General features: G+C 52.9%; 1 protein-coding gene across 2 annotated transcripts in view; it reads left to right on the forward strand.

The window, feature by feature from the left end:
* The window catches only part of Ece1 (endothelin converting enzyme 1), a 102,763-nt gene that overhangs the window by 23,289 nt on the left and 52,440 nt on the right, over window positions 1-27,034 (forward strand). The window contains exon 1 of one of the 2 annotated variants that reach the window (XM_052177820.1): window positions 26,794-26,927. The exons of the other annotated variant lie outside the window; for it this stretch is intronic. Coding sequence (XP_052033780.1) covers window positions 26,880-26,927 — 48 coding nt within the window. The 5' untranslated portion in view covers window positions 26,794-26,879. Of the gene's footprint in view, window positions 1-26,793; window positions 26,928-27,034 lie in introns of those variants that run through there. 2 annotated transcript variants of the gene reach the window in all.

Consider the following 27,034-nt stretch of genomic DNA (forward strand, 5'->3'; position numbering starts at 1 on the left):
CAGCCCGGGGGACATAAGACCCTGCTCAAAAAGGTAAACAGAACAAAATGCCAAACAAATAGAGTGGGAATTGTGGATTTTTTTTCCCCATTGTGTGGCCTTGGACACCCTGGGACTGAAACTTTGGCTTCTATGTTACCCATCTGTTGAGTGTTTTGTAGGGTCACTCACTCTGAGGGGGACATGAAACAGAGATGCTCGCTCCTGGGGGCTCCCCAAGAGGCTGCCAGAGAAATTCCTCTTTCTCTCTGGCCTCTCCTCTGGGCCCGGGCTGCTAAGGCTCCTTAACAAACCCCTCTTCTAGACTAACCCAGCCTTCTCTCACCTCAGGGACCTGGGCTTGACCTCTGCCCTAGGACATAAGGCCTTGCTCTCTGGTTGCCCTGCCTCATCTAATCTGTCCCCACCCACTCTGTCCCCACCCACTCTGTTTTCTAGTCAGTGATGTACTGATATCCCCACAGCCTGCCCTTCCCAGTCCCACCTGGACCAGTGGGCCACAAGAGCAGCCTCTTGGCCTGGCTGCATCATTGGGCGGGATCAAGAGCTGTTCATTCTCACAGTATAGGAGCTAGCCACTGTCAGCTCACCTCACTTCCTTGAGAACAGTATGGTGCCTTCCTTGTTCTGGGTGAGTTATGCCCCCCTCTCCCTAAGCGCCTGCGTCCATATCCCATAGCTGTGACCGTGCTTGTCACCAACGATCATGTAAGGCACAGATAGTCAGTCTTCAGCCTTTGCAGCTGAGGAGCGAGCCCAGGGAGGCACCCTTCTGCTGGGCGGCTTGGAGGAGAAAGACACAGAGAGAGTCCTCCGAAGCTACCAACTGTTTCTTTGCCTGTTCATTTTTGAAGCAGGGTTTCACATAGCCCAGGCTGGCCTCAAGCTTGTTATAATATAGCCAAGGATAGCTATTCCAGATCGTCCTACCTCTGTTTTTCAAGTTGTGGATTATTGATGTGTGCCGGCCTTACCTGACCTTATCTCTGGGCCCTTCTATCTGACTCACTTGGGTAGCTCTTTAGTTCAACCCCTGACAACTGGGTCCCAGAATGAACACAACCTTCTTGATATTCCATTGGCCCTGGACCAACTGGAGCCTGTTTTCCTTGTCACATGTCCTAGGGCTTTGGGATGGGGGACGTGGGAGGAAGGGACCTGGCACAGTCCTAGTCTGTGCCCTCAATTGCTGTATGTATTTGCTAGGCGAGAGGATAGGACTTAACCAGTTACTCACCTTGGAAGCATCATTTGGCATTTCCATGGCAACTGCGCAGTCGTGGTGGATGCTTTGGCTTCAGTTTGCAAAGGACCATCAAATGTTTCTTGCTTGGGGGGGGGTGGTCTGTGACATAGAGACAGGTCTCTGTCAGGAGACAAACTGTGGGGAGAGTTGGGAGGGGTCACTGAGCCTCCACATTGTTGGCGTGGAGCATGCCCCGAGGTGTGGCGTGGGCAGTGCTCGCCCAAGTGCACCACTTCCCCTTCCCCTGTGCACCTCACGGAAAGCTGCCGAGGTACACGAAAGACTTCTCTTCAAGCCTCGGTTTCCTCCTGTGTGTGCAGGGGCGTGACAGAATATACCATTACTCAGGAGGCAGGCACACCTGTGAGAGTTTCTAGTCTGGGTTCATTGAGAGGGGATACCCCACCCCGAGTGCGGGTTCCCTGGTCCCAACCTGAATGACAAGGAGACAGTGATCTAAGCACCAGCATCTGCCTCTCTCTGCTTCCTGACTGTGGGTGCCACACGACTGGTCACCCACGCTCCTGCCGCCTCGACTTCCCTGCCACGTTGGACCACGCCCTCAGACTGGGAGCCGGAATAAATCTCTCCCCCTTACATTTGTTCTGCCAAGTATTTGGTCACAATGGTGTGAAGGGTAATTAAGACAGGGACCTAACCCTGACCTCACATATTGTCCCAGTTCCTGTCCCAGGAGCCACAGTCAGGGGTCTCCAGAGAGAGGAGGAAGGCGGCCAGAGACACGGGTATCATTAGGACCTCCTAATCGGTGTGGTTTTAAAAGAATACTGTGGCTCCCCAGTCTCAGCTTCTCTTCTTTAAAATGAAATTCCAAAAAAATGGAGTCAGACAGTAGCTGGCACCGCAAGCCCATGCCTGTCCCAACATGCAGTCCGTCTCCTGTCCTTAGGAAGGTTGTCCAGGGAAAGTGTTTCCTGGGGTCAGGTCTGGCTCCCAGCAGATTCTGGGTCTATCTCAGAGACTCTCCTCCCAGTGGGGAAACCCCTTTTATGTGTTGTACAGATTCTTCAGGAGTCCATAGAGTGTGTACCACCACCATCTAGTGTCTTTGTCCTTGTCCTGGGTCTCCTAGGTGACATCTAAACAGCCTATTACTAATTTGGGTCCCTGGCCTGTCCCTGGGCAAGTGACTGTCTCCTGGGTCCTCATTTTCCTCCTTTGTGAAAGGGTCCAATAACTCCTGTGGCAACTCCTGTGGCCTTGGGTGACTGTGAGGGTTACGGGGATGTATTATGAAGTGCTTGGATGGAGTGACCCCTCCTCCGCTTTCCAAACCAAGAGGCCAGCAGTGCCAGGCCTCAGGCAGCCGGCAAGGATGGTCTGACAGCTAAGCCCTGGGCTTCAGGAAGCTCCCATTGCCCAGACGGCTTAGAATAGTGGTTCTCAACCTTCCTAATGCTGTGGCCATTTAATACAGTTCCTCATGTTGTGGTGACCCCACCCATAAAATTATTTCCATTGCCAATTCATAACTGTAACTTTGCCACTGTTATGAATTGTAATGTAAATACCTGTGTCTTCTGACGTTCTTAGGTGACCTCTTGTGAAAGGGTCATTCAAGCCCTGCCTCAGGGTAGCGACCCACAAGTTGAGAACCTCTGGCTTAGAGGAAGCAGGGCGCCTGTGAGGCTTCTCAGAATGAAGACAGATATGGAGAAGGGAACCCCAGAAACAAAGGATCTCTATAGCATCATGATGTGTTGGGACTGTGTGATCTCCAGATAAGTGACTTGCCTTCTCTGAGACACGTTTCCTTTCTACAGAACTGGGGCGGTGGTATAGCTCTGGAAGTTGCCGTCTCTAGTTGGTGAACTGATAGCAGGAAAGTGCTTGGCACGGTCCAGCTATGAGTTTTTATTTGGACTAAGGATGTGTTCTCAGTGTCTCGGTGACTTCTTGACCGTACTCGCCCTTCTGAGAAGCAGTAAAACATTTTGTTTCTCTTATCTCCCTGGCTCCTTCCTTGAGCAAGGCACTGTTTGGAGTTCTCTTGCCATATGACGTCATTTCAGGGTCACCACTAGCAGGGTCATCAGGCTAGCTCTGATGTCACCCCCCACACCCACTTGATAAACGTGGAGGCAGAACCTTCCAGCCTTTGGCCCGGCAGAGCTCAGCTCTCACCCTTCGTCCTTATCTGAGGTGATCATGGACCTGCCTGGTCAGGACATCTTGCAGGTGCCAGTGGGATACAGCGGGCGCCCATAGGCAGAGTGTCTGACTGGGCGAGGCCCAACACGAAAATGAGGCCAACCTGGAGGTGAGCAGTGGATGCGTGGGAAGACTGTGGCAGGCGCCACGGGAGTGCATGTGTTTATACAGCCTGTCCTGGACAGGCGGGGAGCCCTGGACCATCTAGGGTAAACATCCGGACACTTGTCAGCCCAGTGGGGGACAGAGGCAAACCAGGGACCAGCTGCCAGTGCCTTTCTGTCCCTCTCTTGACGCTGGGGTGTCCTGGCGGATGGGTGAGGAGGTACCACCGAGCTGACATTTATTGTACACTTAGCATGTGCCCGGCCATTTGCAGTGTCTTAGTACATTGTGTGGTCTGTCTTATTATTTTACTTAGCTAATGTAGAAACCAAATCATGAGTTGTGTTGACCTGATTCCACTGAAAACCACAAAGTCTGGTTTTCCAGGAGTCTATTTTTTGTTGTTGTAGTTGCTATAACAAAATAAATGAGACTAGGTTGTTTATAAAGAGTAGAGGGATATTTGTCCTGGAGGCTGGAACCCTCAAGGACACAGTGTTTGTACCCGTGAGGACATTCCTGCCATTTCATATATTATCCAGGGCATCGAATCCCCTAGGGTGAGAGGACAGAGTCTCAGGTTTCACTGTGTAGACCAGGCTGGCTTTGAACTCACAGAGATCCACATGCCTCTGCCTTCCAAGTGCTGGGATTCAAGGTGTGTGCCACCACACTCGGCCCTCTCTTCCTCCTCTAACAAGGCCACTAATGCCATCACAACATCCTAACTACACTCATGACCACATCAGGTCCCCGTGGCCTCCCTACACTACAATCTTACGCTAATGTGAGTCTGGGGAATACGTTTCAAACACACAAACTCTGGGGACACATTTAAACCATAGCAGAGGATGAATATATAAAGTATAGCTCAGACAGTATCCCCAAGCCTACCTCAGTAGGGCTACTACTTCCCAGGCAAACTGAATTCCTTCTAAACCTTATGCAGCTCCATCAGCCCCCACCTCAGAGATCTCTCCCATCTGCCTATTCTGATTCTTGCTATAGACTCTCACTCTCTTTCCAAGGTCCACTGTTTCCTCCCAAAACAGTGAAATTGGTTTTGATCATTTACTTAAGTATCGGGGCTGAAGCACAGAGCTTTGTGTAGGGTGGGCAATTAGGTGTTCTGCCCCAGAACTTCATCCCGAGCCTTCTTTGTCACAGGGTGAGGGACAGGCCCAGCTGGGGTGACTGTCAGGCGCAGACCAGTCTGGTCTACACAGAGTGATCTGACAGGAGTGACTGTCAGATACAGCTCGCCTCTCTGAAGTTTCCTGTCACCTCCTTCTTCCCACCAGGAAAAAGATGTCGCTGACTCCGGCCGCCTATGCGTGTGGACTGGGCGTCAGACAGGCTTGGTCATTTGAAATCCTCAAAAATGGGGGTTTAGCTGTAATTCTAACCCCTGGGTCTGAAGTGGGGTGGTGGTGAGTTTGTGAGTTTGAGGCTGTGTTGGGTTACAGTGTAAGACCCTGTCTCAAAAAAAAAAAAAGGAGTGGGTGGAGTTTGAATTTCATCCATGCCACCCCGTGAGGTGGGCAGAAATTGGGGCCCAGGAAGAGGAAAGTCTGTCCCCAGAGACTCATGGGACAGTCGAGGTAAAGATGGGGTTTAGCCGGGCGGTGGTAGCGCACATCTGTAATCCCAGCACTCTGGGAGGCAGAGGCAGGCGTTCGAGGCCAGCCTGGTCTACAGAGAGAGTTCCAGGACAGCCAGAGCTGTACAGAGAAACCCTGTCTCGGAAAAAAAATGGGGTTTAGATAAAGGAACATAAGGCCAGGTCTCTCTGTGTTGGTGGCTTGGGACAGGATCAGGGAAGGACAGAGAGATGAAGCCCACAGATTTCCCCAGATGCCACAGAGCACTCAGGAACTCAGATACAGCTCTCTGCATGTGCCACAGCACAGGTCCTGCAGTAACTCAGGTCTTCTGCTCCCCACTTCCCAGCCCTGAGTCTTACCCTGTTCCCCCACATTTCCCCTGGCCACTGTCACCTTTCAGTCCCACAGAGAGACCACCAGGGTAGTGGCAGAGCTGGGGCTCACATTTGATCTAGCAGTGTGCATGGATGGGACATGGACCTGGATGCCACTGGAACATGTCCTCTGGTGCCTTCAAGGAAATACCTCAAGCTGAGAGAGGTGACACTGGTACCAGTTTGGCTGGAGTCTGTCTCTGAGGCAGAAGATGGGTAATTGTACCACATGCTTGAATAGTCCTGTTCTAGCCGGAGACTTGGAAATATCGCCAAGATGATTGCCTTGGTCCAGGCTAACCACAACTCCAGAAGGGGACACAGAGTCACAGGGGGGCAAAGGGAAGTCAGAGGAGAGAGGAAGTCTATTGAGGGTGAGGGTAATTGTGTGGCATGGGTCCTCCTCCCCAGGTAAGGAACAGAAGTTTGAGGTGCTGTAACAGGGCTGAAGGAGTCAGTGCAGGCCCATGATGGGGAGGCCAAGACTGCCTGATACCCTGAGACCTGGCATGTCACTAGCTGAGTGTCACTGTAGGCTGGGGCTGGCCTGGTGACAAGCCTGAGGTTACAGCCCTTGCCCTCTGTGCATTTCAGGAGACCCTCACATCTGTCTCCTTCCAAGGCCTGTACCTGTGTGTGTCCACACGTGTGTGTGTGTGTGTGTGTGAGTGTGTGTGTGTAGCAAGGTCCTTGAGATCCATCAAAAAGTACAGACCTCAGTGAAACTATGGACTGGCAGAGATGTCATCCAGCCTCTGAAATAGAACATTCCAGAATGTTCAGTGAGATGCACTCCTGTGGCCCTGGGGACCCGTGGCTTGCCACTCCCTCTGCTGGGGAATTTTCTGTCCCGAGTGTCTGTGGCTTTAGTACATTGAACATGAGTCACCTAGTCACAGACCACGGGGTGTTCACATCTGCCTCTGGCCAGTCCCTAACTGTTGGCTCTGAGTTGTGTCTACTTGATATTCTGGGGTCCATCCAGCCTCTGCTGTCATTATTAATGCTCTGACATATCCCAGTCAGCTCCTGGTGGCTATGGTAGCTTCCAAGGGGATGTGTATTGATGGGTATATTTTAGGGAGAGGAACTGGGGCAGCCTCCGGATCTGCTGATGGTGACCAGCAGCCAGAAATGATGTCTGGTCCCTGCCGGCATCAGGTCACTGATTGAGTTGTATCAGGTGTTGGAGGGATTTGCCTAAGCCTTTGAGAGGAGGGCCTTTCCTACCTCAGAGAGCATTTAATCATGACCCCTCCTCCCATCCTCCCGGTTCTCTTATCCCCCAGGTCTGCCATTTCTCTCCTGAAGCTGTCTTGTGGGCATGTGGGAATGCAGGGGAGATAGACTTTAGATGCCTGGTGGCCTAGAAGTCAGAATGCAGCGCTCCCTGGAGTGTTCTGGAAGTTGTTAGATTGAGGGGGGCCAGCTGGCTGGTCATCTTTAGCCTAGGAGAATACCAGGGATTGGGAGATGAGGAGACTTTTGTGTCTGGAACTGACCCAGAGGGAACTGCAGAGGTTAGGACTAGGCCAGCGACTGAAGCCCAAAGGAGAGTCCCTTGCTTGTAGCAAAAGCTGCCTTGTTAGGGAACTGTGTGCTGTCATTTGCTGTGAAGTGAGACTGTGGAATGAGTGACCTTAGATGTAGAATTAGCACGTATAATGTTAACTCTCAGCACGGGGCCTAGATAGTAATTGGGGGGCGGCAGGTGGCACAGGCCAGGTATCACCAACCAGACAGCCCTGATGACATCGGAATCACAGCATCACAGGAAAGTCAGGCCAGCTTTGTCAGGATATCCTCCTAAAGGGGAGATGGGAGGCAGATGAGAAGTGGGGGGGCACCCTAGTGACCCCCCGATTGATTTTTCCAGCTAGGCTGGGTTCAGGAGGGACGAGGGGACAAGCTCTGCTCTATCCTGCCCATCAGACTGATTGCTCCTTTGGAAGAGCAGAAAGTTTCTTCCTAATTGTCCATTATGCAATTGCAAATTGGCTCTGGAACTGGGCTGAGCAGAGCCAAGCCCTAGAGGGGAGGGGAACCCCAGGCTGAGAGACTACAGAGCCAGCATTTCGGGGACCCAAGAGGGGGTTTGGGAATGTCGTCTGTGTGAGCATCCCAGGCAGAGACGCCCTTTCCAGAACACTCCATTTGGCAGCGCCCTGTAGTACCTGACTGTTGAAGAGACCTGGGATCTCCAACTCACACCAGCTGGGTGACCTTGGGCTGGGTTTCTACCCTCTCTGTGCCTCTAAGAGGGTTTGCCGGGGTGTCTGCATCAGAACCCACTTGGCTCAGAACCGAGTCACCCCTTAGGCAGTAGCTTTTCTTGCTGTCCCAGATGCCTTTGCTGTTTACCAGCAACAACAGCAGTCTCTGTAGTCCTCAGGTTGAACCCGGGAGGACATTCCAGCTGTCTGCGCTGTGTCTCTGTGGCCGGGACATTCCTGTGTGCAGAACACCCAGCATCACAGCAGGTGTCCTGGGAGTGCCTCTCTCTCTTGGGAGGCAGCACTTGATGATTCTGATGTGGATGTGTCTCTTCCTGGGCCCTCACATTCATTTCTGCCAAGCTTGATACTCAGAGTAGTGAGCCTACTTGTCTAGCGCCACACAGCAGTCAACCACAGGGACTCACAGCACGGTGCATAAGCTCTTCCTCCTCCAAGACTGAGGAAGCATTTGGTTCTCAAGGAAGCTAAGCCCTTCTTTGAGCCTAGTACTCCCCCAAACTCCTGTACTTGGGAACCACTCTGAGCCAATCCAGCTCTCTCTCGCCTGCAGTTAGGAGGAACCAGCCCCTCCAACATGGTGATCATGTGCGATGGTGGTGGTGGGTGGAGCTTGGGGACCTGGTGGGATGTGGAGCCTGGGTGGGCTTCCTGAAGCAGACATTCCTGGTCACCAAGGCAACGGCAGCTCAGGAGCATGTTGGGCTGAGGATCCACTCTGATTGGCTGGGGCTGACAGTGTGGCTGGAGCCTTGGTGTCCCAAGAGGCTTAGGCAATGTGTGAAGCGGAGGACCAGGCCTTCATACTGACAGGGAGCTCTGCGTCCTGGTTGGGATGGAATGGATAAAGAGGCAGATGGAGACATGGGCATTGGGAGCCACACAGACTTAGCTCTGAGTCGTTCTTGCCACGCAGCCAGAGCAGGTCTCTACCCTTACAGGTTGGCAAAGTTGTGGGTCACTGACAACACTTATTTTGAGGTGTATGGGGATCAGATAAACAGCATCAGTACCTGTCACGTTGCCTGTTCACTCTAGTCTGTTATCACCAGAAGCTTCGACTGTGGGATTCTTATCTCTGGCTAATAAAGGTGCTCAGAGTTTGTGGATGTAGCTCCTTTAGTAGAGTGCTGGCCTGTATGGCCAAAACCCATCTTCCATCCCCAGCACCACATAAAACAGGCCTGGCGACACCCAAGCTGGTGATCGCAGCACTCTGGAGGTGGAGGAATAAGGACCAGAAGTTCACGGTCATCCTGGGCTACCCCATGTCAAAAAAGAGAAAGGAAAGTCCAGGCTGGTGGCTTAGCACTTGGGAGGCTAAGGTAAGAGGAGTGACATGGGTTTGAAGCCGGCCTGGGCTACAGTGATCCGCTCCTATCTCCAAACAAACGAATAAACATAAACAGTGGAGCTCCCACAGGGTGGTCGACTGAGTCAAAACATTGGCAAAGCTGGTGACCTCCCAGAACTGCTCACGAGGTAGGAGAAAAGTGACTCCCTGCTCCTGCAAGGCGTCCTCTGATCTCCCTCTCTCTCCCTCCCTTTCTCCCTCCCTCCCTTCCCCCCACCTCTCTCTCACACACACACTCCATATACTAAATAAGTGTAAAATTCAAAACAGTATATAGTATATAGCTAAATTAACAACTAAAAAAACCAACAGGCAGGCCCAGGAAGGTCGCGTCCCTTGGCCGTCATGGAGATGCAGGTCGTCAGCAGCCCATGTACATAACATACGTGCCTGCTATGCTGTCTTGTTTTCTGGTGTCCCACAAGTTATGTGCCTGTCTCACACATGTATGGTACGTGTCTATGAGAAAACGTGAAGTTCGATAGGGTGTCTTCTCGCCACAGAAGCCCGTGGTGTGGCTGGGCATGCAGCCAGGACAAATGTGCTTATTAATGGAGCTGTGGATGTCCTCCGTGTGGGACCGGAGGGAGCTGCTGATGGGATATCTCAGCAGTGGCCCAGAGAGTGCCGGAGCTCGACTCTCAGAACGCCCAGGGCTGCAGGGTATCATTGGAAGGAGCTTGTTTTGAGCCTAGATCCCATCTTCCAAGTGGGGCCCAGTGGCCTGTCTCCTGTTTCCACGTAACTGTCTTCTTGTCGTGTGAGGATTCTGGAACGCGCTTGGTATGTAGGGATGGAGGGAAGAGGCTGCCGGGCTTGGAAGAGTCCAAGCTAAGCTTTTTCTCCTCAACTGGGTATGGGGGTGCTGAGGTACCCAGATCCTGACCCTTTGAGACTCCTTACTCTGGTAGCAAGCAGATGGGTCTCAGAGTCATCACTAGCAGCGCCATGGTGTCTCATGGACGACTGTGCAAAGGACGGATGACAAGAGGACAGGCAGAGGCTGACGGTACCTGAGCCAGCGTGGGCCCAGGCTGATTCTGTCCAACTGTGTGTGGTACCCCTACCCATCCTCCCCACCAGCAGCAGCTCTGTCCCTTTGGAATCTCACCCATGTTAGCAGTTAGGCTGCCAACCACAGTCTTGGACCCCATCCCACTGTCACAGAGCAGGGCACATGGACCATGCCTGGCCAACCTGAGTTCTCCCCTGGACTTTATCGGTCAGCCTGGGCAGGAAGAAGAGTCTTATGCTGGCACAAGAGAGCTTGACTGGCCCCCCTACTGGGAAGGGTTCTGATCTCAGGAGGTGGGTGTGGATGAGGGCAGCACCCTAGGGGGTGGCAGGCTATAGCCTGCCACACTGTGTCAGTACAGGGGAAGCATTTCCCAACAGCATTGCCTGAAGGAGGTCTGGATCAAGTCCTACCTGATGCCTGGTCATCCATCCCATCTGGGTGACACTATAGAGAAGTTTATTGCCTTGCAAAAAGCCATCTAGAGTTGAGGTTATGTCATTTTCAAACGCGAGGGTCCCAAATATGGAGGCTCCCCGAGGTCCTGTGTGGGAAGGGCTCTTGGCGTACAGAGCCACGTCAGACAGCTGGTGGCAGGGTCATGATAGCGAGTCTGCCGAAGATGATGTCTGGGCGGCGGAGTGTGAGCACGGTGTGAGCCCACGAGCGCTCATTCACTCGCCTGTCCATTCAGGCAGTACCAGGCTGCATTCCAAACAGTTTACAAAGAACCGATTATCCTCCCAACAAGCCAGGACAGTGGACACTGTGATTTTGACACTTTACAAGTATGAGAATAGGCCCCAAATGCTTAAGCTGCTCACTCGGGGCCACACAGCTAAACCTGAACTCCACACAGCCTGGCTCCCCCCACACCCCCTGAGCTTCTGTTCTTTAATCGAGAGTGGGATGTGATAGACCAGCGTTCTGTCCATGTCCCCTAGCCCAAGGGGCAAGAGGTGCCGTGCCTCTGGCCGTGGTGTGGTCCTGGAGCTCTGGAGCCCCAGTCTAGCCTGTCTGATAGGAAACCAAGATTCTGGATTCTCTCAGATGGAGAACAGGACAGTGGGGTGCTGTCCTAGTCGCTCCCTAGCCCAGGCAGACGAGGAGCTGGTGCCAGGCTCCTGCCAGGCACCCTGCCATCCTGCAGGCTCTGATGTGATAATCTCCTGTGGTGAGTGATGGGCTTTGGCTAGGCCCTGCTGAGCCCTCGGCAGGAGGCTGGTGACTTTAAGAAGCCCTGGCTGGTAGCCCAGTTCTGGGAAGTTTTCGGAGGCTCCAGCCAGGGAAGTCCTGAGCAGGCGTGAGGGGGAGTGTGCTGTGTGAGCACACAGGAAAACACAGGAGCCCTGGGGACCTTGTGCAGCGACCAGGCCTCGGCCTGCCCTCCGTGCCCAGGCACTCCCCGCGTGCTTTCCCCCTCTCATTCAAAGGCTAAAACCCCTGCTTACAAGGGAGAGGTGGAGACTCAGCCAGAGGAGAGACTTCTGGGAGGCCGCACAGCCCATCTGCCAGGCTCCATGTTCAGGGCTCTGTAGGGCCTCATGGACCTCGCGTGGTTGGCCTGTCTCTGACCTGGACGGTTTCTGGAAGACATGCCAGAAAAGGGTAGGGGACTTCCTCAGTTTCCTCAGCCCAAACTCAAACACCTTTTCTCTTGTTATCGACAATTCCAGAGAAGGGATTTTTTTTTTCCAGGTAGCAATAACAGAGGCTTTTTGCATTTGTGGAGGACACAGAAGCCCAGGAATCCATACTTAAGTGGCCTGTGAGGTAGAGGCTGGGGGTGAGACTTCCATTGTCCCCTCCAAACCTCCGGCTGGAACTAGGATATCAGACTAGCCACTAATAGTTTTGGAGCTTCAGTAATAGTCACTGCTCGGCTCTGGAGCAGATAGACTCTGTAGACCCAGCTTGGTGCTAGTGCAATGGCTGCATGCATGTGGTGCACACATCTGTACATACTGGCGACATAGCCATACATGTAAAACACATACATCATTTTTAAAAAAGAAAGGAAGGAGCTGGGCAGTGGTGGTGCACGCCTTTAATCCCAGCACTTGGGAGGCAGAGGCAGGCGGATTGCTGAGTTCCAGGCCAGCCTGGTCTGCAGAGTGAGTTCCAGGACAGCCAGGGCTACACAGAGAAACCCTGTCTCAAAAAAACCAAACCAAACCAAAACAAAACAAAGCGAAACAAAACAAAAAGGAAGGAAGAAAACAGAGCTTGCAAGAGAGATGCTGGAGGCGGACGCCACCTCTAGCCGACTGAGTCTCTCCTCTGCCTGGCCGCCTCCACGCTAGAGGCTTGGTGTCTCTTCCCATTTCCTGTCTAGAGCCCAGTGCTCAGAGCAGCTGTCTGCGTGGGCACATGTGGCCCACTCTCTTGCTCTTGAGTCCAGGATTCCCACTTCCTGCCTTTGGTTATTTGCTGAGGTGTGAAGAGTCCATAACCTCAAACCTAATGGCGGTCGGTAGCCAGGAAGGCCTCTGCAGTTCACAGTAAGCTCTCCCCAGGGTCCCCGTGTGGCTGGAGCCCTTGGACTACGCCAGTGATGTTTAAACTTTGCTTTCCCGAAGCCCTCAAAGGCAGAAACGGTGTGTGTAGCTTACCCTCGGGGTCCTTTCTCCCTCAGAACCCCTATGAGGGAAGAGCTGCTGCCCTCCTGTGTAGAGGGAGAGACTGAGGTCCTGAGAGTGGCAGGGCTTGATTGGTGTCCTGGCTCCTAAGCAGCTAAGCCAGAAGTGCTCTGGCTTTGACATCCACCTTCTTGCCCTATCAATTTCTGGGTGATCCAACGGCCACCGAGGGTACTGACCTGACGTGGGAACGCTAAAGCCGGCGGCCATCAGCAGCAGCCCTGACTGGGACGGGGTTGAGGGAGGCGCACACTCCACTCAGCAGGAAGAGTAGAATCTAGGTTCAAGGAACAGAGGCCACCTAGCTGGCCTGCCATCTTGCACTCAAAGCCTGCTTGGCTTTGAGCCCTTAGGCCTGGCAGCTGAGACGCGGGCATTGTGGGGAGCACAGGCTGCTTGGCAGAGGATCTGTTCCTGGCTGTATCTCTGTCTTGGCTCCCCCAGGGATGGACTTTCTCCCAGAGCCTCAGTTTCCCTAATGTCACATGCTGTAGGGCTAGAAGGCGGGGTCTCCTCACTGTACTGCCCCGCCCCTTTAAACTGTCTTTCTCTGGCCTCGGGAGCCTTGCCTTTTCAGAAGGCCTGAAATATGCTTCTGCTGACTGACTGACTCATCCTGGACTTTCTGGTCTCAAACAACGTGTGGCCATCTTCTCTCTATACCTGCCGGACCCCTCTCTGCTGTCTCTTCTTTCATGAGGCCACCAGCAAGCGGTTAGTTCAGGAACTCAGACTGGAGTCATGGTGCCTGAGTTTAGATCCCAAACCCCACCCCTGAGGGTTGGGCAATCCAGCCTCTGTGCCTCGGTTCCCTCAGCCCCCAAAGAGAATCAGTGATGGTGGTGCATATCGCTGTTCTTGTGAGGATTAAATAGAGGCATTTAAAGCACTTGGCATGTAGCGTTTCTCTGGTACACAGCAAGCACTGAATACATGTTTGATGTGTTTATTAGAGCCACGTTGTTTTTCTCTCCCACACCACAATTCCCGCTGCTGAGAGGGAGGACCCTGTCTTGTTCAGTGATTTATTTTCAGTAGGGGAATCATTTGCTGGATTGACACAGGTGCAGAATGACTGTGAATGAATGAATGTGAATGGATGAATGAATGAATAAACAGGTGAATACCAGCATCTTGTTCTTCGAAGAGGTTCTGAGGAGGGTTGGGTGGAGTTGGCAAGGCAGACCTCTCTGACTGTAAGGAGCCCCGAGCCCTGCCAACTGTCTATTCCCAGCAGCCTCTATGGCGAGCCCATTTCTCCCTGTCCCGATTTGGGGTACCATACCCCTCCAGGCAGAGGAACCTCTCTAAGGATGGATGCAGCTTCTTCCTGTGGGCGTGGTGTGACCACGGCAGTGTCTGGCGCTGTACAGCGCTGCTCCCAGATCCTGTTCCGACCACGGGCCATGGGGGCCAGCGTGAGTTTTTCCCCCGAGCTCAGCAGCTCTTCCTCCCAGGCCCACAGCATCGAATCCCGCCTGGTTTTTTTTTTTCCACCACCCACTCATTTTCCACGCCCTCCCAAATAGAAACGTCCCCACTGGCCCTCACACGACTCCTGGGCCTCCCTGTTCTAGCTTGGGGTGGGCTGCTGACATAACACTACTCCTGCAAGCCTTTCTGAGCCCCCGGTGTGCCCTAGAAATGTGAGTGGCTGTGCCCAGTCAGTCTTAAGAGGGAGGGGAAGGTTTAATGTTACCCCTAAACAGACGTCATTGAGGCCAGAGGGACAAGTCTGCGGGATACCCCACAGTGGTGAGGGCCAGATTGCCTTTACCCTCTAGTCTAATAGGGCAGCTCATGACTGCCTGTAACTCCAGGGGATCCGATGCCCTTTTCTGATCTCCGTGGGCATGCCCACAGGTATTCACATAAATAAAAGAAAAATGCATCTTTTTATTTGTTTGTTTGTTTTGATTTTTGGTTTTTTGGATTTGGTTTTTTTGAGACAGGGTTACTCTGTGTAGCCCTGGCTGTCCTGGAACTCACTCTGTAGACCAAGCTGGCCTCGAACTCAGAAATCCGCCTGCCTCTACTTCCCAAAGTGCTGGGATTACAGGCATGCGCCACCACCTCCTGGCCATCCTTTTTAGAAATTAAAAAAAAAGTAGCAAAAATAGTCAGGCAGTAGTGGTGGCGCACACCTTTAATCCTGGCACTTGGTAGGCAGAGGCAGGCAGATCTGTATGAGTTGGAGGCCAGCCTGGTCTACAGAGCAAGTTCTAGGACAGCTAGGGCTACCTAGAAGAAAGACCCTGTCTTGAAAAAAAAAACAATTTTTTTTTAACCTGCTGTGGGCAGGGACTGAAGAGATGGCTCAGCAGTTGAGCGCACTGACTGCTCTTCCAAAGGTCCTGAGTTCAGTTCCCAGCAACCATATGGTGGCTCACAACCATCTGTAATGGGATCCAATGCCCTTTTCTTGTGTGTCTGAAGACAACTACGGTGTACTCACATACATAAAATAAATAAACAAATATTTAGAAAGATTTTTTTTGAGACAGGGTCTCATAGCTCAGACTGGCCTTGAACTTCTTATCTCTGGGGATGATCCTCCTGCATCTACTTTCTGAGTGTACCCCACATCCACCAGTTTATGTGGTGCTGGGGCTAGGATGCACAGTACCCTGGAGTGTAGACAACGCACTTTACCAGTAATCTGGGTTACATCTTCAGCCCCAGTTTAACACATCTTACCATATGCAGCTGATGCCTTCTCTCTACACATTACAGGTCTGTACAGTTCAAAGGTCAACAGTTCACTGCTTTACACTCTGGCTTTGCCTCTGCCGATTGCTGGGAAACAGCTCACCCGTCTTTGTCACACTTAACCGGCCGAATCTTCACATCCAAAGGACTCAGGCCCTGTTTAGACCTTGATCCCCCTCCCCACCAGGCTTCCCTACCCATTTCTATGGGGGGGGGATGTCTGTCATTTGCCCAGGATAAAACCCTCAGGTGACATCCGGATGTGTTGACAAGTACACACATATGTAAGCAACCGCTGTGAAATCGAGATGGGACACTTCCAGAATGTTCCTGTTTCCCAGTCTTGCCCCATTCTGGGAAATCAGAGGTTACCTCCGAGGTCACAGCTCCCCAGAGCATCAGTCACCATTGGTTAGCTGGCCTGGCCTCAGGCTTCACGTGAATTGTTTTCCCACATTTGACAGAGAGGCTCCCAAGCAGGAGGAGTCTTTTCTCTTTGGTGTGTGTCATGGCGCCAACATGGTAGAAAGAAGCCACCAAGCCTGGGCCTCAGAAAGTAGGCTGGGAGGAGTGAGGCCGGGCGTGATGCCCTGGGGACTGGTGGCCTGTCACCGGAGGCGTCTATCCTCCAGCTCCGAGAGAATGGGGACCTAACAGGGTTCCTGTGTTTCTGTTTTGTTTTTTACAAAGAAAAATTTAAAAATATTGATTTCTCATGTAAAATCCCTAGCATGCTGGTATTTTAAAAATGTTGACATGTCTGAGGACCAGATTTGACCAGCTGGCAGTGAGCAGAAGCCTGCGGGCAGCACTGACAGGAACAGCTGGTACTCAGGCTGGCCCTTCCTTTGTCTTGGGTCCTTGTCCTGCGAACTCATTTAATCCTTGTAATGATTTCTAATAAATCCTTCTTATAATTGAGCAGGCTTAGCCACGGGTGGGGATTAAGTGCCTGGCCCGGGCTCTGACCGAGTCCCTGGGTGAGCAGTGACTTGAACCCGACTGGTTCTGGAGACTGACTTTCTAACCATCATTACCCATAGTCCCTCAGGGTTCAGGGAAGATGATGCTTCTCTGCCTGGCGATGCCACCTGAGGGGCAGCTTTGCCAGCTGGTGAGAGGCCTGAGCCCTGCCCACTGCCCACTGCCCTAGCATGGACCAATTTCTCGTGTGGGTGCTTTCTTAGCAGGCGGGTGATGGGACCCCAAGTTTAATAATGCTGGAATGGCTGCGAGGTAAAGCCAGGAGGTTGGGCGCCTGGTAGGTGCCTGATGAGGGGTTGCGAGAGGTATGAGGTGGGGCCCAGCCCAGGAAGGCGAGGGTGGAATCAGATAGGGCCAGGATGTGCTGCTGCCTCCGGGAGGCTAGGGTCTGGGCATCCCCACTTCCTGGGGATGTGTCCAGACAAGCCTGCTTGCTACCTGGAGAAACAGAGGATAAGGATCAACTGGCAGGGTAACCTTCCCAGTCCCGGGTGGGCGAGGCCGGGGAGTGCCAGGCCAGGGAGTGCCTAGCTCGAGTTCCATCCCAACTCTCTGTCCCTCTCCCTCTTCCTCCCCCTCCCTCTCTCCCTCCCTCTCTCCTTCCCTCTCCCTCACTCTCCCTTACTCTCCTTCCCTCCCTCTCTCCCTTCCCTTCCCTCTCTCCCCTTCTCCCTCCCTCTTTTCCTCTCCCTCCCTCCTTCTCTCCCTCTCCCTCTCTCCCTCCCTCTCTCCCCCTCTCCCTCCCTCTCTTCTTCTCCCTCCCTCCTTCTCTCCCTTTCCCTCTCTCCCTCCCTCTCTTCCCCCTCCCTCTCCCTCCCTCTTCTTCCCTTTCCCTCCTTCTCTCCTTCTTTCTCCCTCTCCCCCTCTCCCTCTCTCCCTCCCTCACTCTCTCTCTCTCCCTCTCTCTCTCTCCAGGGTTTCTCTGTGTAGCCATAGCCCTGGCTGTCCTGGAACTCTGTAGACCAGGCTGGCCTCAAACTCAGAAATCCGCCTGCCTCTGCCTCCCAAGTGCTGGGATTAAAGGTGTGCTCCACCACCGCCCGGCTTCATCCCAACTCTCAATCCAGAATCCTTGTTGCAGGGTCTGTGGGTCCTAGGGGGAGAAAAACATTTGTAGTCTCTAGTGTTTTGAAGATGATGGCATAGAAGGGCCAACAGATGTGTCTAGACTCCCCCTGTCGGCGTAGCCTGCCTGTGAGCCCCTGCGTGGGTATACAGTGAGTGCTAAATAAGTGCTTACTGTTTTGTTTTGTAAACTGACTTTCCCAGTTTGCATCCCACGTTTGAGAAGTGTGATGTTATCAGCACCCAGAGTTGTTATTGTTGTTAGTTATTGGTTTTCTAAGACAGGGCTTCTCTATATTGCCATGACTGTCCTAGAACTCACTCTGTAGACCAGACTAGCCTTGAACTCAGAAATCTGCCAGCCTCTACTTCCCATGTGCTGGGATCAAAGGTGAGCACCACCATGCCTGGCTTCTCTACACAGAGTTCTAAGAGGCACAGGGTCACACAGCTAGAGGAGCCTGTGCGTGGGCCAGAGACAGGCCAGGGGGCTCTGCCTGTCAGGCAACTGTGACGCAATGCTGTGCACCAATGCTGCGTGCTGTGGAAGACCTCATGCTGGCTGTGTTCCCCCCCCACCCCCGAAGTTTCTGGAGCCTCAGTTTCTCAGTTTGTGAAATGGAAAGAGCGCTGCCTATCCTGACAGGTTGTGAGGGAAGGCCCAGCTTAGCGGACATGCCCACAGAGCCTCTGTGAGGTGGCTTTGGAATTGCTTTTAAGGGCAGGAGATGGACAGACAGACAGACAGGTCCCCAGTCTAGCTCAGTGGTGCTTAATCTACATTGCAGAATTCCCCATAACAGAGACACCTGGCCTCATTGACCCTTTTTATTTGTTTCAGATAGGGTATCATACGGCTAGTCCAGGCTAGCTTCCAGTCCTGTGTAGCTGAGGATATCCCTGAAATTCTCATCCTCTTGGGTCACCATTCCGACGCCGACTTATTTTGGGTGCTGGCTAAATCGTGTGTTAAATTACTTTATTTTAAGCCTATGACTGTTTTGTCTGCATGTATGCCTGCGTACCACATACATACCTGGTGTCTGCAGATGCCAGAGGAGGGCCTCGATCCCCTGGAACTAGAGGTACAGATGGTAATGAGCCGCTATGGGGATGCTGGGAATCAAACCTGGGTCCTCTACAATCGCAGCCAGCGCTCTAACCACTGAGCCATCTCTCCAGCTCTGGACTTTCTTTTCTTTTTTTTCTTTCTTTCTTTTGCATTTTCTTTGAGATTGTATATCCCCCAGCCTCTAACTTAGTATGGAGCTGTAGATGGTCTTAAACTTCTGATCCTCTTGCCTACCCCTGTACCCCCGTACTCCCATGCCCCTGTACCCCCACGCAGGAATCACAGGTGTGTTCTGTGCATCCAGTTTCTGCTGTTCTGTCCTGAGCGTTGAACCTTAGCTTCATGTGTCTTAAGCCTATATCATCTGAGCCACACCCTCAGCCTCTCCAGTACCTCAGCTTGTCTTTGTTAAAGAGCACATTGATGTGAGATCTGTCAAGTCACCGTGTCACCTTCCGGTCCCCCCCCCCTTGCCCCAGTTGTCATATGCTGCCCCAGGAATAAGAACCCTGATTGTCATTCACTGGCTGTGTGACCTTGGACAAGGGACTGGGTCTCTCTGAGCTTATTTCTCAGCCTTGAGGAGGACTCATGCCCACCTCTGACCTCAGTCGGGGTGGACAGCATCGTCCACGTAAGTAGGCTGTCTCAGGGTTCAGACACCTGGGGCGTGCATAAGTTCCCGTCCCATCTGTTTCTTCTTCCTCCCAGCCGCAGCCTGCCCACCAGGGTAACACAAATACTAATTACCACCATTTCCACAAGCTGTTTCCTGGTTGAACCCAATTATGGAGCAGGTCAGTCACGTTGTAAATATCATTAAACCAGACCGATTAGCTTTGTCCTGAGTTTTACGTGATTAGATCAGCAAATTGCTCCAGCACCCTCAGCCTCTTCAGCCTGGGACTTCCGTAGCCTGGCTCTCCCTCACAAGGGTGCCGGAGCGCCAGGGTGCAGGTGTCTGTGGCTCTGGACTCTGGTCCGCCTCGTGCCCAGTGTGTGGAGAAGATTGGGCGATGGTGCCTGAGGTGGACAGGGACAGACAGGTGCGTGGAGGGAAGGCGGGAGGTGCTGGCTGCTCCTGAGGTAGAACTGTCTGCTGTGTGACGGGACCCCCGGGGACGGCTCCTGGACTCAGAGGTTTTCCAGATGTGTGGCTGTTGGGCAGGTGTGAGCACCCTCTGTGCGAGCGCCCTCTGTGTGAGCACCCTCTGTGTGAGTACTCTGTGTGAACACTGTGTGAGCACCCTCTGTGTGAATACCCTCTGTGTGAGCACCCTCTGTGTGAGCACCCTCTGTGTGAGCACCCTCTGTGTGAACACCCTCTGTGTGAGCACCCTCTGTGTGGGTACCCTCACAGTATACCACCTGCCAGGGGACAGTGACTGAATGCTACTTTCCTGTTAGGCGCCATGCTAAGTGCCTTACTTAGCCCAGCACACATAAAGAGCCTGCGTGCTGGGTCCTCCCCCCATCCCCATGAAATGGTGAAAGCCAAACTACAGGAAGTGATGGAGGCACCAAAGCCATTCTGTGTTTAGATTGAGACACTGAAGGCTGGTTTGTGAGGATTGGGCCAGGGGCCTAGTCAAGTCCCGGAAGGAAGGCTGCCTGGAGGAAGCTTTTTGAGCTGAGGTCGTGGACATGGTTGGGAGCGGGAACCTGTGCATTAGGGGACAGCACTTGCTGTTTCTTTCCAGTGTGCGTGGGAGTGGATCTGTGAGGGATGAAGCAGGAGAGATGCCGAGGTACAATACATGCCCAGTCGGTCCATATTGGACCCAAACCCAGGAGACCCTGATGGGAGCTGTTTTGGTGCCCGTGGTAAAGGTGGCCCATGCCTGGCTGCCCACTGTGGAGGTGCCAGCCTGCAGTCTGCTTTCTGTACCCCCAGGAAGTCCATCTGTTGGTGGGAGACTGGCTGGATCTTGTCAGCTAATTTACCTCTTTGTACCCAGTGGGAGATGAGCCACAGGGGGACGGGGAGGGGGGGCTTTCTGGGGGAGCTGAGCTGCTGCAGCCATGACTGGAGGCCAGAGGTGACTGATGGAGACAACCAGCTGGGGGCAGGGGTGCGCACGGAGTCACCCATTCTTCAGGGAAGAAGGGTCAGCCAGGCATGGGCCACTCTTACCATGGGCACCAAAGCAGCCGGAGCTGCTCCCCTCAGGAGCCACCATGGCTCAGCTGGGCATGCGCAGTCTCTGTCATCCTGTACTGACCCAGTCCCCAGCAGGGCTGCTGTGTGTCTCAAAGGAAGCAGTAAAGAACCCGCCTTTAATCCCAGCACTTGGGAGGCAGAGGCAGGTGGATTTCTGAGTTCAAGGCCAGCCTGGTCTACAGAGTAAACTCCCTGTGTATTCTAATCTTGGCTTTAGTCCCACTCCCCCACCCCTCTTCTGCCTCTTGCCCCACATCCCCCTTTGGTGCCTTTGGTGGCACAAAACCAAGTCTCTTCTCCCACCTACCAAGTTCTATCCCTCTAGTCCCATAGCTCAGGTGGCATGGTCTGTGACCTCCAAAGAGCTTGGCCTAAGAGCTAGGCCCTGGTGAGGAGCCACAAGAAAAGGGGGAACGAAGGAAGAGGCCTCAAGAAGATGAGCAGACTCTGAGGTCAAGTCTTAGTTGTGTTAGTTGGCAGGCCTCAATCTCCAAAACCAAAGTGATTATAGGTATGAATAAGATGAGGCCGTAAAGAAACCTTGAACCTAGATGTTGTCAGAGTCAGCAACTTGGAGTGTGGCTTATCATATATTATTATTATTATTATTATTATTATTATTATTATTATTACTATTATTTTTAGCACCACCCAAGGCCTTGAGCATGAAAGGCAGGTACTGTATGACCCAGCTATATTGCTATACTCGGTCAGTTACATTTATTTATTGCTTTGCTTAAGACAAAGTAAGTGACTGCTCACACATGTGCAGTGCACATCACACACACACACACACACACACACACACACATGCTATGAGATAACAATACAAATAACACAGGCATCTGCTATGTAGCTGGCCCTGATCTAAGCACTTATGTTTGTTACCTCATTGTGTATCACAACACTCGTGTGTGTGTGTGTGTGTGTGTGTGTGTTTATCTGTTAATTTCCCAGTTTTTCAAATGATACAACTGAGGCACAGAGACGACTCTCTTGACCAATGTCACACAGCCAGAAAATGGCAGAGTGGGGCAGCGGACTGAGGTTTGAAGGGAGAGAGAGCATTGGCAGGCTCTCTCTTCACGTCACGCTTGTTGAATGAGCGTGTACTGGGTGACATGTAGCATCTCGCAGATCTGAGCCTGTTGCTGATGGGAATAAATGATGGGTGCTTGAGCATGGCCCCCGGGGCAATGGCGACTTAGTAGAAACAGAATGTGAAAACAGCTCAGGGTGTGGTTTCCTAGCCCAGGCTCCAAACGCCGCTCCCTTTGTCGCCTCTGACACGCTCCAAGATTCCCCACAGATCCCCAGCCTTGGGCAGACGGACCACAAGAGCCATATGAACGGCTCAAGCTGTTGGGGCCCATGGGATTTCTGGGTACCACCAGGCCGCAGGCCTTTGTCATCAGAAAGAGCATCCTTGTGTCTCACACAATGGCCGCCGCAGAGTTTCCAGATCACCACCATCTCATCTGGTTCTCATCACTTTCCCTGTACAGCTGGGCATCGGGGGACCCGGGACCCACATTCCACAGGGGGGCAGCTATTCCCACTTCAGTCGTTCTTGATCTCAGCCAAGTCTTCTTATGAGCTCCAGGCCCAGATGCAGCCCAGATTTCGGGGGAGGGAGGGGGAGAGGCTCTCCACAAAGCAGTTCTGCTTTCCTGAAGCTCAGGCAGGGTGTGGTACCCAGATAACCACAAATGAGGCCATTAAAAACAAGCCCTGGCCTCCGCCAGCCCAGGGCCTAATCTTCCCGGGGCACTCAGACTCCATGAAGTCTCCCCCACCCCTGGAAGTGGTAGTTCCTGCCACAAAGAGCATCCAGGACCTAGGCTTGTGACCTGACTCAGATCCTGACTGACTTGCTGTGTGGCCTGACCTCCTTGATGACAGCTTAATGAAGCCAATATGGCTTGGTTTGCAGGTTGGTAGAAAAGCTCCTATCTCAGCTACCTCAGCGTCCAGCCAGGGCACTGGATGGGTGAATCTTCTGTCATCTCTTCGTTTAGTGGAGATAAAGAGGTTGGCTGAAGCCGGGCAGTGGTGGCGCACGCCTTTAATCCCAGAAAGACACACCTGCTGGATTAGCCCAGGTAGCAGGAATGGGGCGGGTTTTTGTGGGCTGAAAACCTTTCTGCTATGTTTACTTTGCTTGAGAGGTACCTGGACCTCGTATGTCATCTAGCCACTAATAGCCATGGGGGTGGACCACGTACCCATCTGCACCTTTGATCAAGCATCGAGAGGCTGCAGCTCCAAACTGGGCCCTAGAGGGAGCAGGGCAGGCTCTGTCTTCAGGGCACTCCTATATGAAGAGATGCCTGGTCTAGGGAGGTGGCGTGGGGAGGGACGCATGGGGGTGGGGTGGGGTGGGGTGGGGACAGATGCTGTCAGTGGTCAGGAGGTGTCCCAGAAGGAGAAGTCTCTGAGATGAACTGGAAATGCCCACAAACTGTTTCCCATAGTTCCGGTTTCATTCTGTGTGAGAAGGGTCAAGAAAACCCACAAAAGAGAAAGGTCACCTGGCTGAGAGGAGAGGGTGGGAAATAGAAGTGTCACTTCCCTGGCCCTCCTAGGTCCCAGGGAGGTGCTGGGGGAACCAGAACTCTTTTCCTCTGGTGATTGATGTAGCCACATCTCTTGTTTTAGAAAACCCTTAGACACCTTTTTCCCCTGCAGTGATGTAATAGGAACTCCTCCACCCAGTGGGGAGAGGGCCATAAGATTCAAGAATTTGGTTAACTCCTGCCCCTGCCTCCAGAAGTGGAGCTGGAGAGGTTGTCCAGTGGTTAGAGCACTGGCTGCTCTTGAGGAAGAACCAGGTTCAGCTCCCAGCATCCACCTGTCTGTAATTCTCATTGCAGAGAATCCAGTGCCTACTTCTGGCTTCCATGAGCACCAGTTATTCATATGCTTGTAGATAAGCAGAACACTTATGTACATATATAAGAATAAACAAATTCCACCCCCACCCTCCCAAAAAGCAAAACAACAAAAAAATGTTTTTCCAAGACAAGGTTTCTCTGACTATCCCTGGCTGTCCTGGGTCTCACTCTGTAGACGAGGCTGGCCTTCAACTCGGAGATCTGCCTGCCTCTGCCTCCTGAGTGCTGGACGTAAAAGCGTGCGCCACTGCCGCCACCAGGCTAGCAACAAATCTTTTTTAAATGTTTATTTTATCTTGTCTACAAGGACATGAAGTGCACCACCTGTGTGCAGTACCTGTTGAGGCCAGAAGAGGGCGTCTGATCCTCTGGAACGGGAGTTACAGAACTGAGCCGGGATCCTAACCACTGGGCCATCGCTGCAGCCCCCACATCAATAAATCTTTAAAAAGAGATACTTCCCCTGCACACACAGCTCGCTTCCTGCGTCCCTTGGGTGTGTTTTTGAGTTCCTCACAGGCATTTTGTTAGACACCAGATTTTTCATGAGAACTTGAAGGCACTTTAACGCCTCACCACTACTGCCTCCACCATTCAGCTTAAGAACGGTTGCTGAGCACCTACTCCATGCTTGGTGGTGGGGAGTCTCCCACAGGGGCCCAGCTGCTGTAGGGAACGCTCGGGGAGAGGGAGGGAGAGCATGAAGCAGTCGACACCTAAACTATTAACTGAGTGCTGTGGATGTATGTGGAGGTACACGCTTGCCATCCCAGTCCTCAGGAGGTGGAGGCAGGAGGATTGTGAGTTCCAGGCTCGCCTGGGCTACATGGTAAGGCCCTGCCTCCCAAACCAACCCACCCACAGCAGGCAATAAATACTATAAGGAAGTCAAAGGCTGCTGTAGGAGAATTCAGGGAGCTCCTTGCGGTGATTTGAACATTTAAGCAGGTGGCATTCAATCTGAGAGTCTTGAAGCTGGCTGCAGGAGGAGCAAAGATTAGAAAAGAATGTTCCAGAGGGAGGGAGGGAGCAGCAGCTACGAAGGGCTTGGCTGAGAAGGAGCAGCTTGGGTATCTGCAGGGGAGAGATCAGGGGCCTTGGTGGGTCAGAGACTGGCAGCCCTGAGCCTGGCATAAGGCTGGGGAGCACAGAAGCCTTCGAAGCAAGAGTCGTGTGGTGAGAATCTCATTTACAATGGCTGGTTGACGCTGGCCCGTCGAGAGGGCAGTCAGAGGGAGGGTCCCGAGCGAGTGTTCAGATTGGACAAGGAGCCCGGCTGAGCCATCTTGCTGGCCCATAAAACCTGGGAATCCCCTCGAAGCCACTTTCCTCACTAGCCCCTCCCCCTGCCTTGGACAACCACGTCACCCCTCCCTCCGCACAGGTTCTCTTGCATAGATGCCCAGCAGTGAGAACCCAGTCGGGACAGAACAGAAATAGTACTTTAGAGGGATGGTCCAGTGGTTAGAGCACTACCCGCTCCTCTGGATGACTGAGGTTAAGTACCCAGCACTCCCATGGTGGCTCACAACCATCCCTAACTCCACTTCCAAGGGATCCAATTCCCTATTGTAACCTCCACTGGCACCAGGCATGCATGTGGTACCCAGACGGACAGACGGACGGACGGACACACACACACACACACACACACACACACTTTTTTTGTTTTTTGTTTTTTGGTTTTTTTTTAAAGATTTATTTATTTATTATATGTAAGTACACTGTAGCTGTCTTCAGACATTCCAAAAGAGGGCATCAGATCTTATTACAGATGGTTGTGAGCCACCATGTGGTTGCTGGGACTTGAACTCAGGACCTTCAGAAGAGCAGTCAGTGCTCTTAACTGCTGAGCCATCTCTCCAGCCCCACACATTTTTTTAAAGCCTAAAAAGAGAGAGAAAGAGAGAGAGAGAGAGAGAGAGAGAGAGAGAGAGAGAGAGAGAGAGAGAGAGAGAAAAGAATTGTCCCTTTGGAAAGCAGAAAGTGTTTGACTAACTTTATTAGAGTGACTTTATTAGAGGTTCTTTGGGGGGACTAGGTTAGACCTTTGGGGTCCTGCGGTGGGAGAGAGGATTTCTGGTCCATCGACCCTGTCAGAGACCACTGGATGATGGTCCCCAGGAGATGCTCAGGCAAGGGAAGAGACGCTTAAAGAAAGTTCTCTACTCCTGAGACCTGACTTGACCTCCCTGGGTTCTTTTAAAGTATGTTTTAATTAACATGACTTTTGATCTGCTCCAAAACTAGGAAGTTTTATTTGCTTTTGCTATATTGGGGATGAAACTGAGGGAGTGAGCTACCACTGAGCCACATCCCCCCGGGACAGCCCAAAGCAGTGATTCCCACCACACACACACACACACACACACGCTTGTTTTTTTGTTTTTTTGGGGGGGGGTTCTTTTTAAGATTTCACTGTGTAGACCAGTCTGGCCTTGAACTCAGAGGCCCGCATGCCTCTGTCCCCCAGCTGCTGGGATGCGGTGTGCACACCACCACTCTTTCTCCCCTTTTCGCTAGAACTTAGATCATTATATTTGTGTGTGTGTGTGTGTGCATGTCCGCGAGTGTCTGCGCAGTGGTGCGTGTAGAGGGTAAAGGTCAACCTGTGGGACTTGGCTCTCTCCTTGCATCCTGTGAGTCCTGGAGATGCACTCAAATGGTCGGATTTAACTGAAGCACTTGTACTGGCTAAGCCATCTGGCTGGCCCGCGAAGCAACTTTTCCCTCCTTTGAGGGAGGGTGGCAGACCTCCAGATTCACTCAGCAGTTCTCATCCTCGGAGAACTTTCTTAGGATTGTGTGAACTTCATTCAGCTCTCTGGCTTAAAACTCCCGAATTAGAGGGGGAAAGGAACCGAGATGAGATGTGGGGGTGGGGGTGGGGGTGGATTCCTGGCTCTACCTTCCTCCACCCCCCACCCCCATACCCCCCGCTAGCCTTTCTAGCTCGATGGAAGACCCCACGTCTCAGCTGATGACGAAGGAATCTGTCTTGATTCGGCTAGGCTTTGGTGACCTTGACTCTGGGTCTCTGCCGTGGGGGACCTCATTGTGAAAGAAACCTCTAGGAGGCTCGGCTCCGCCAGCTAGTCTACCCCACCCCAACTCTCGCGGAAGGCCTGGGAGAGGCACGTGCCCACCAGGCCACGCCCACCTTCCCAGCGGGAACCGCCCCCAGCAGCCGGGCGCGTGGAGACAGGAGCTCGAGGGGGACCCAAGCCAGGCTGGGCGTCGCGGGGTGCAGCATGCGGACCGTGTGGTCGCCGCTGGCCGCCGCGCTGGCCGCTCTGGGGGTGAGGCGGGCGTGGCACGCGGGGAGGGCCATCCATCCGTGGGCTGATCTCGGGTGGCCGGGGCGGGGCGCCGGGGCCCCGCTTCCCCATTTGGGCAATGGAGACGC

Source organism: Apodemus sylvaticus, chromosome 3 (assembly GCF_947179515.1).
Source record: "Apodemus sylvaticus chromosome 3, mApoSyl1.1, whole genome shotgun sequence".
Classification (NCBI taxonomy): Eukaryota; Metazoa; Chordata; class Mammalia; order Rodentia; family Muridae; genus Apodemus; species Apodemus sylvaticus.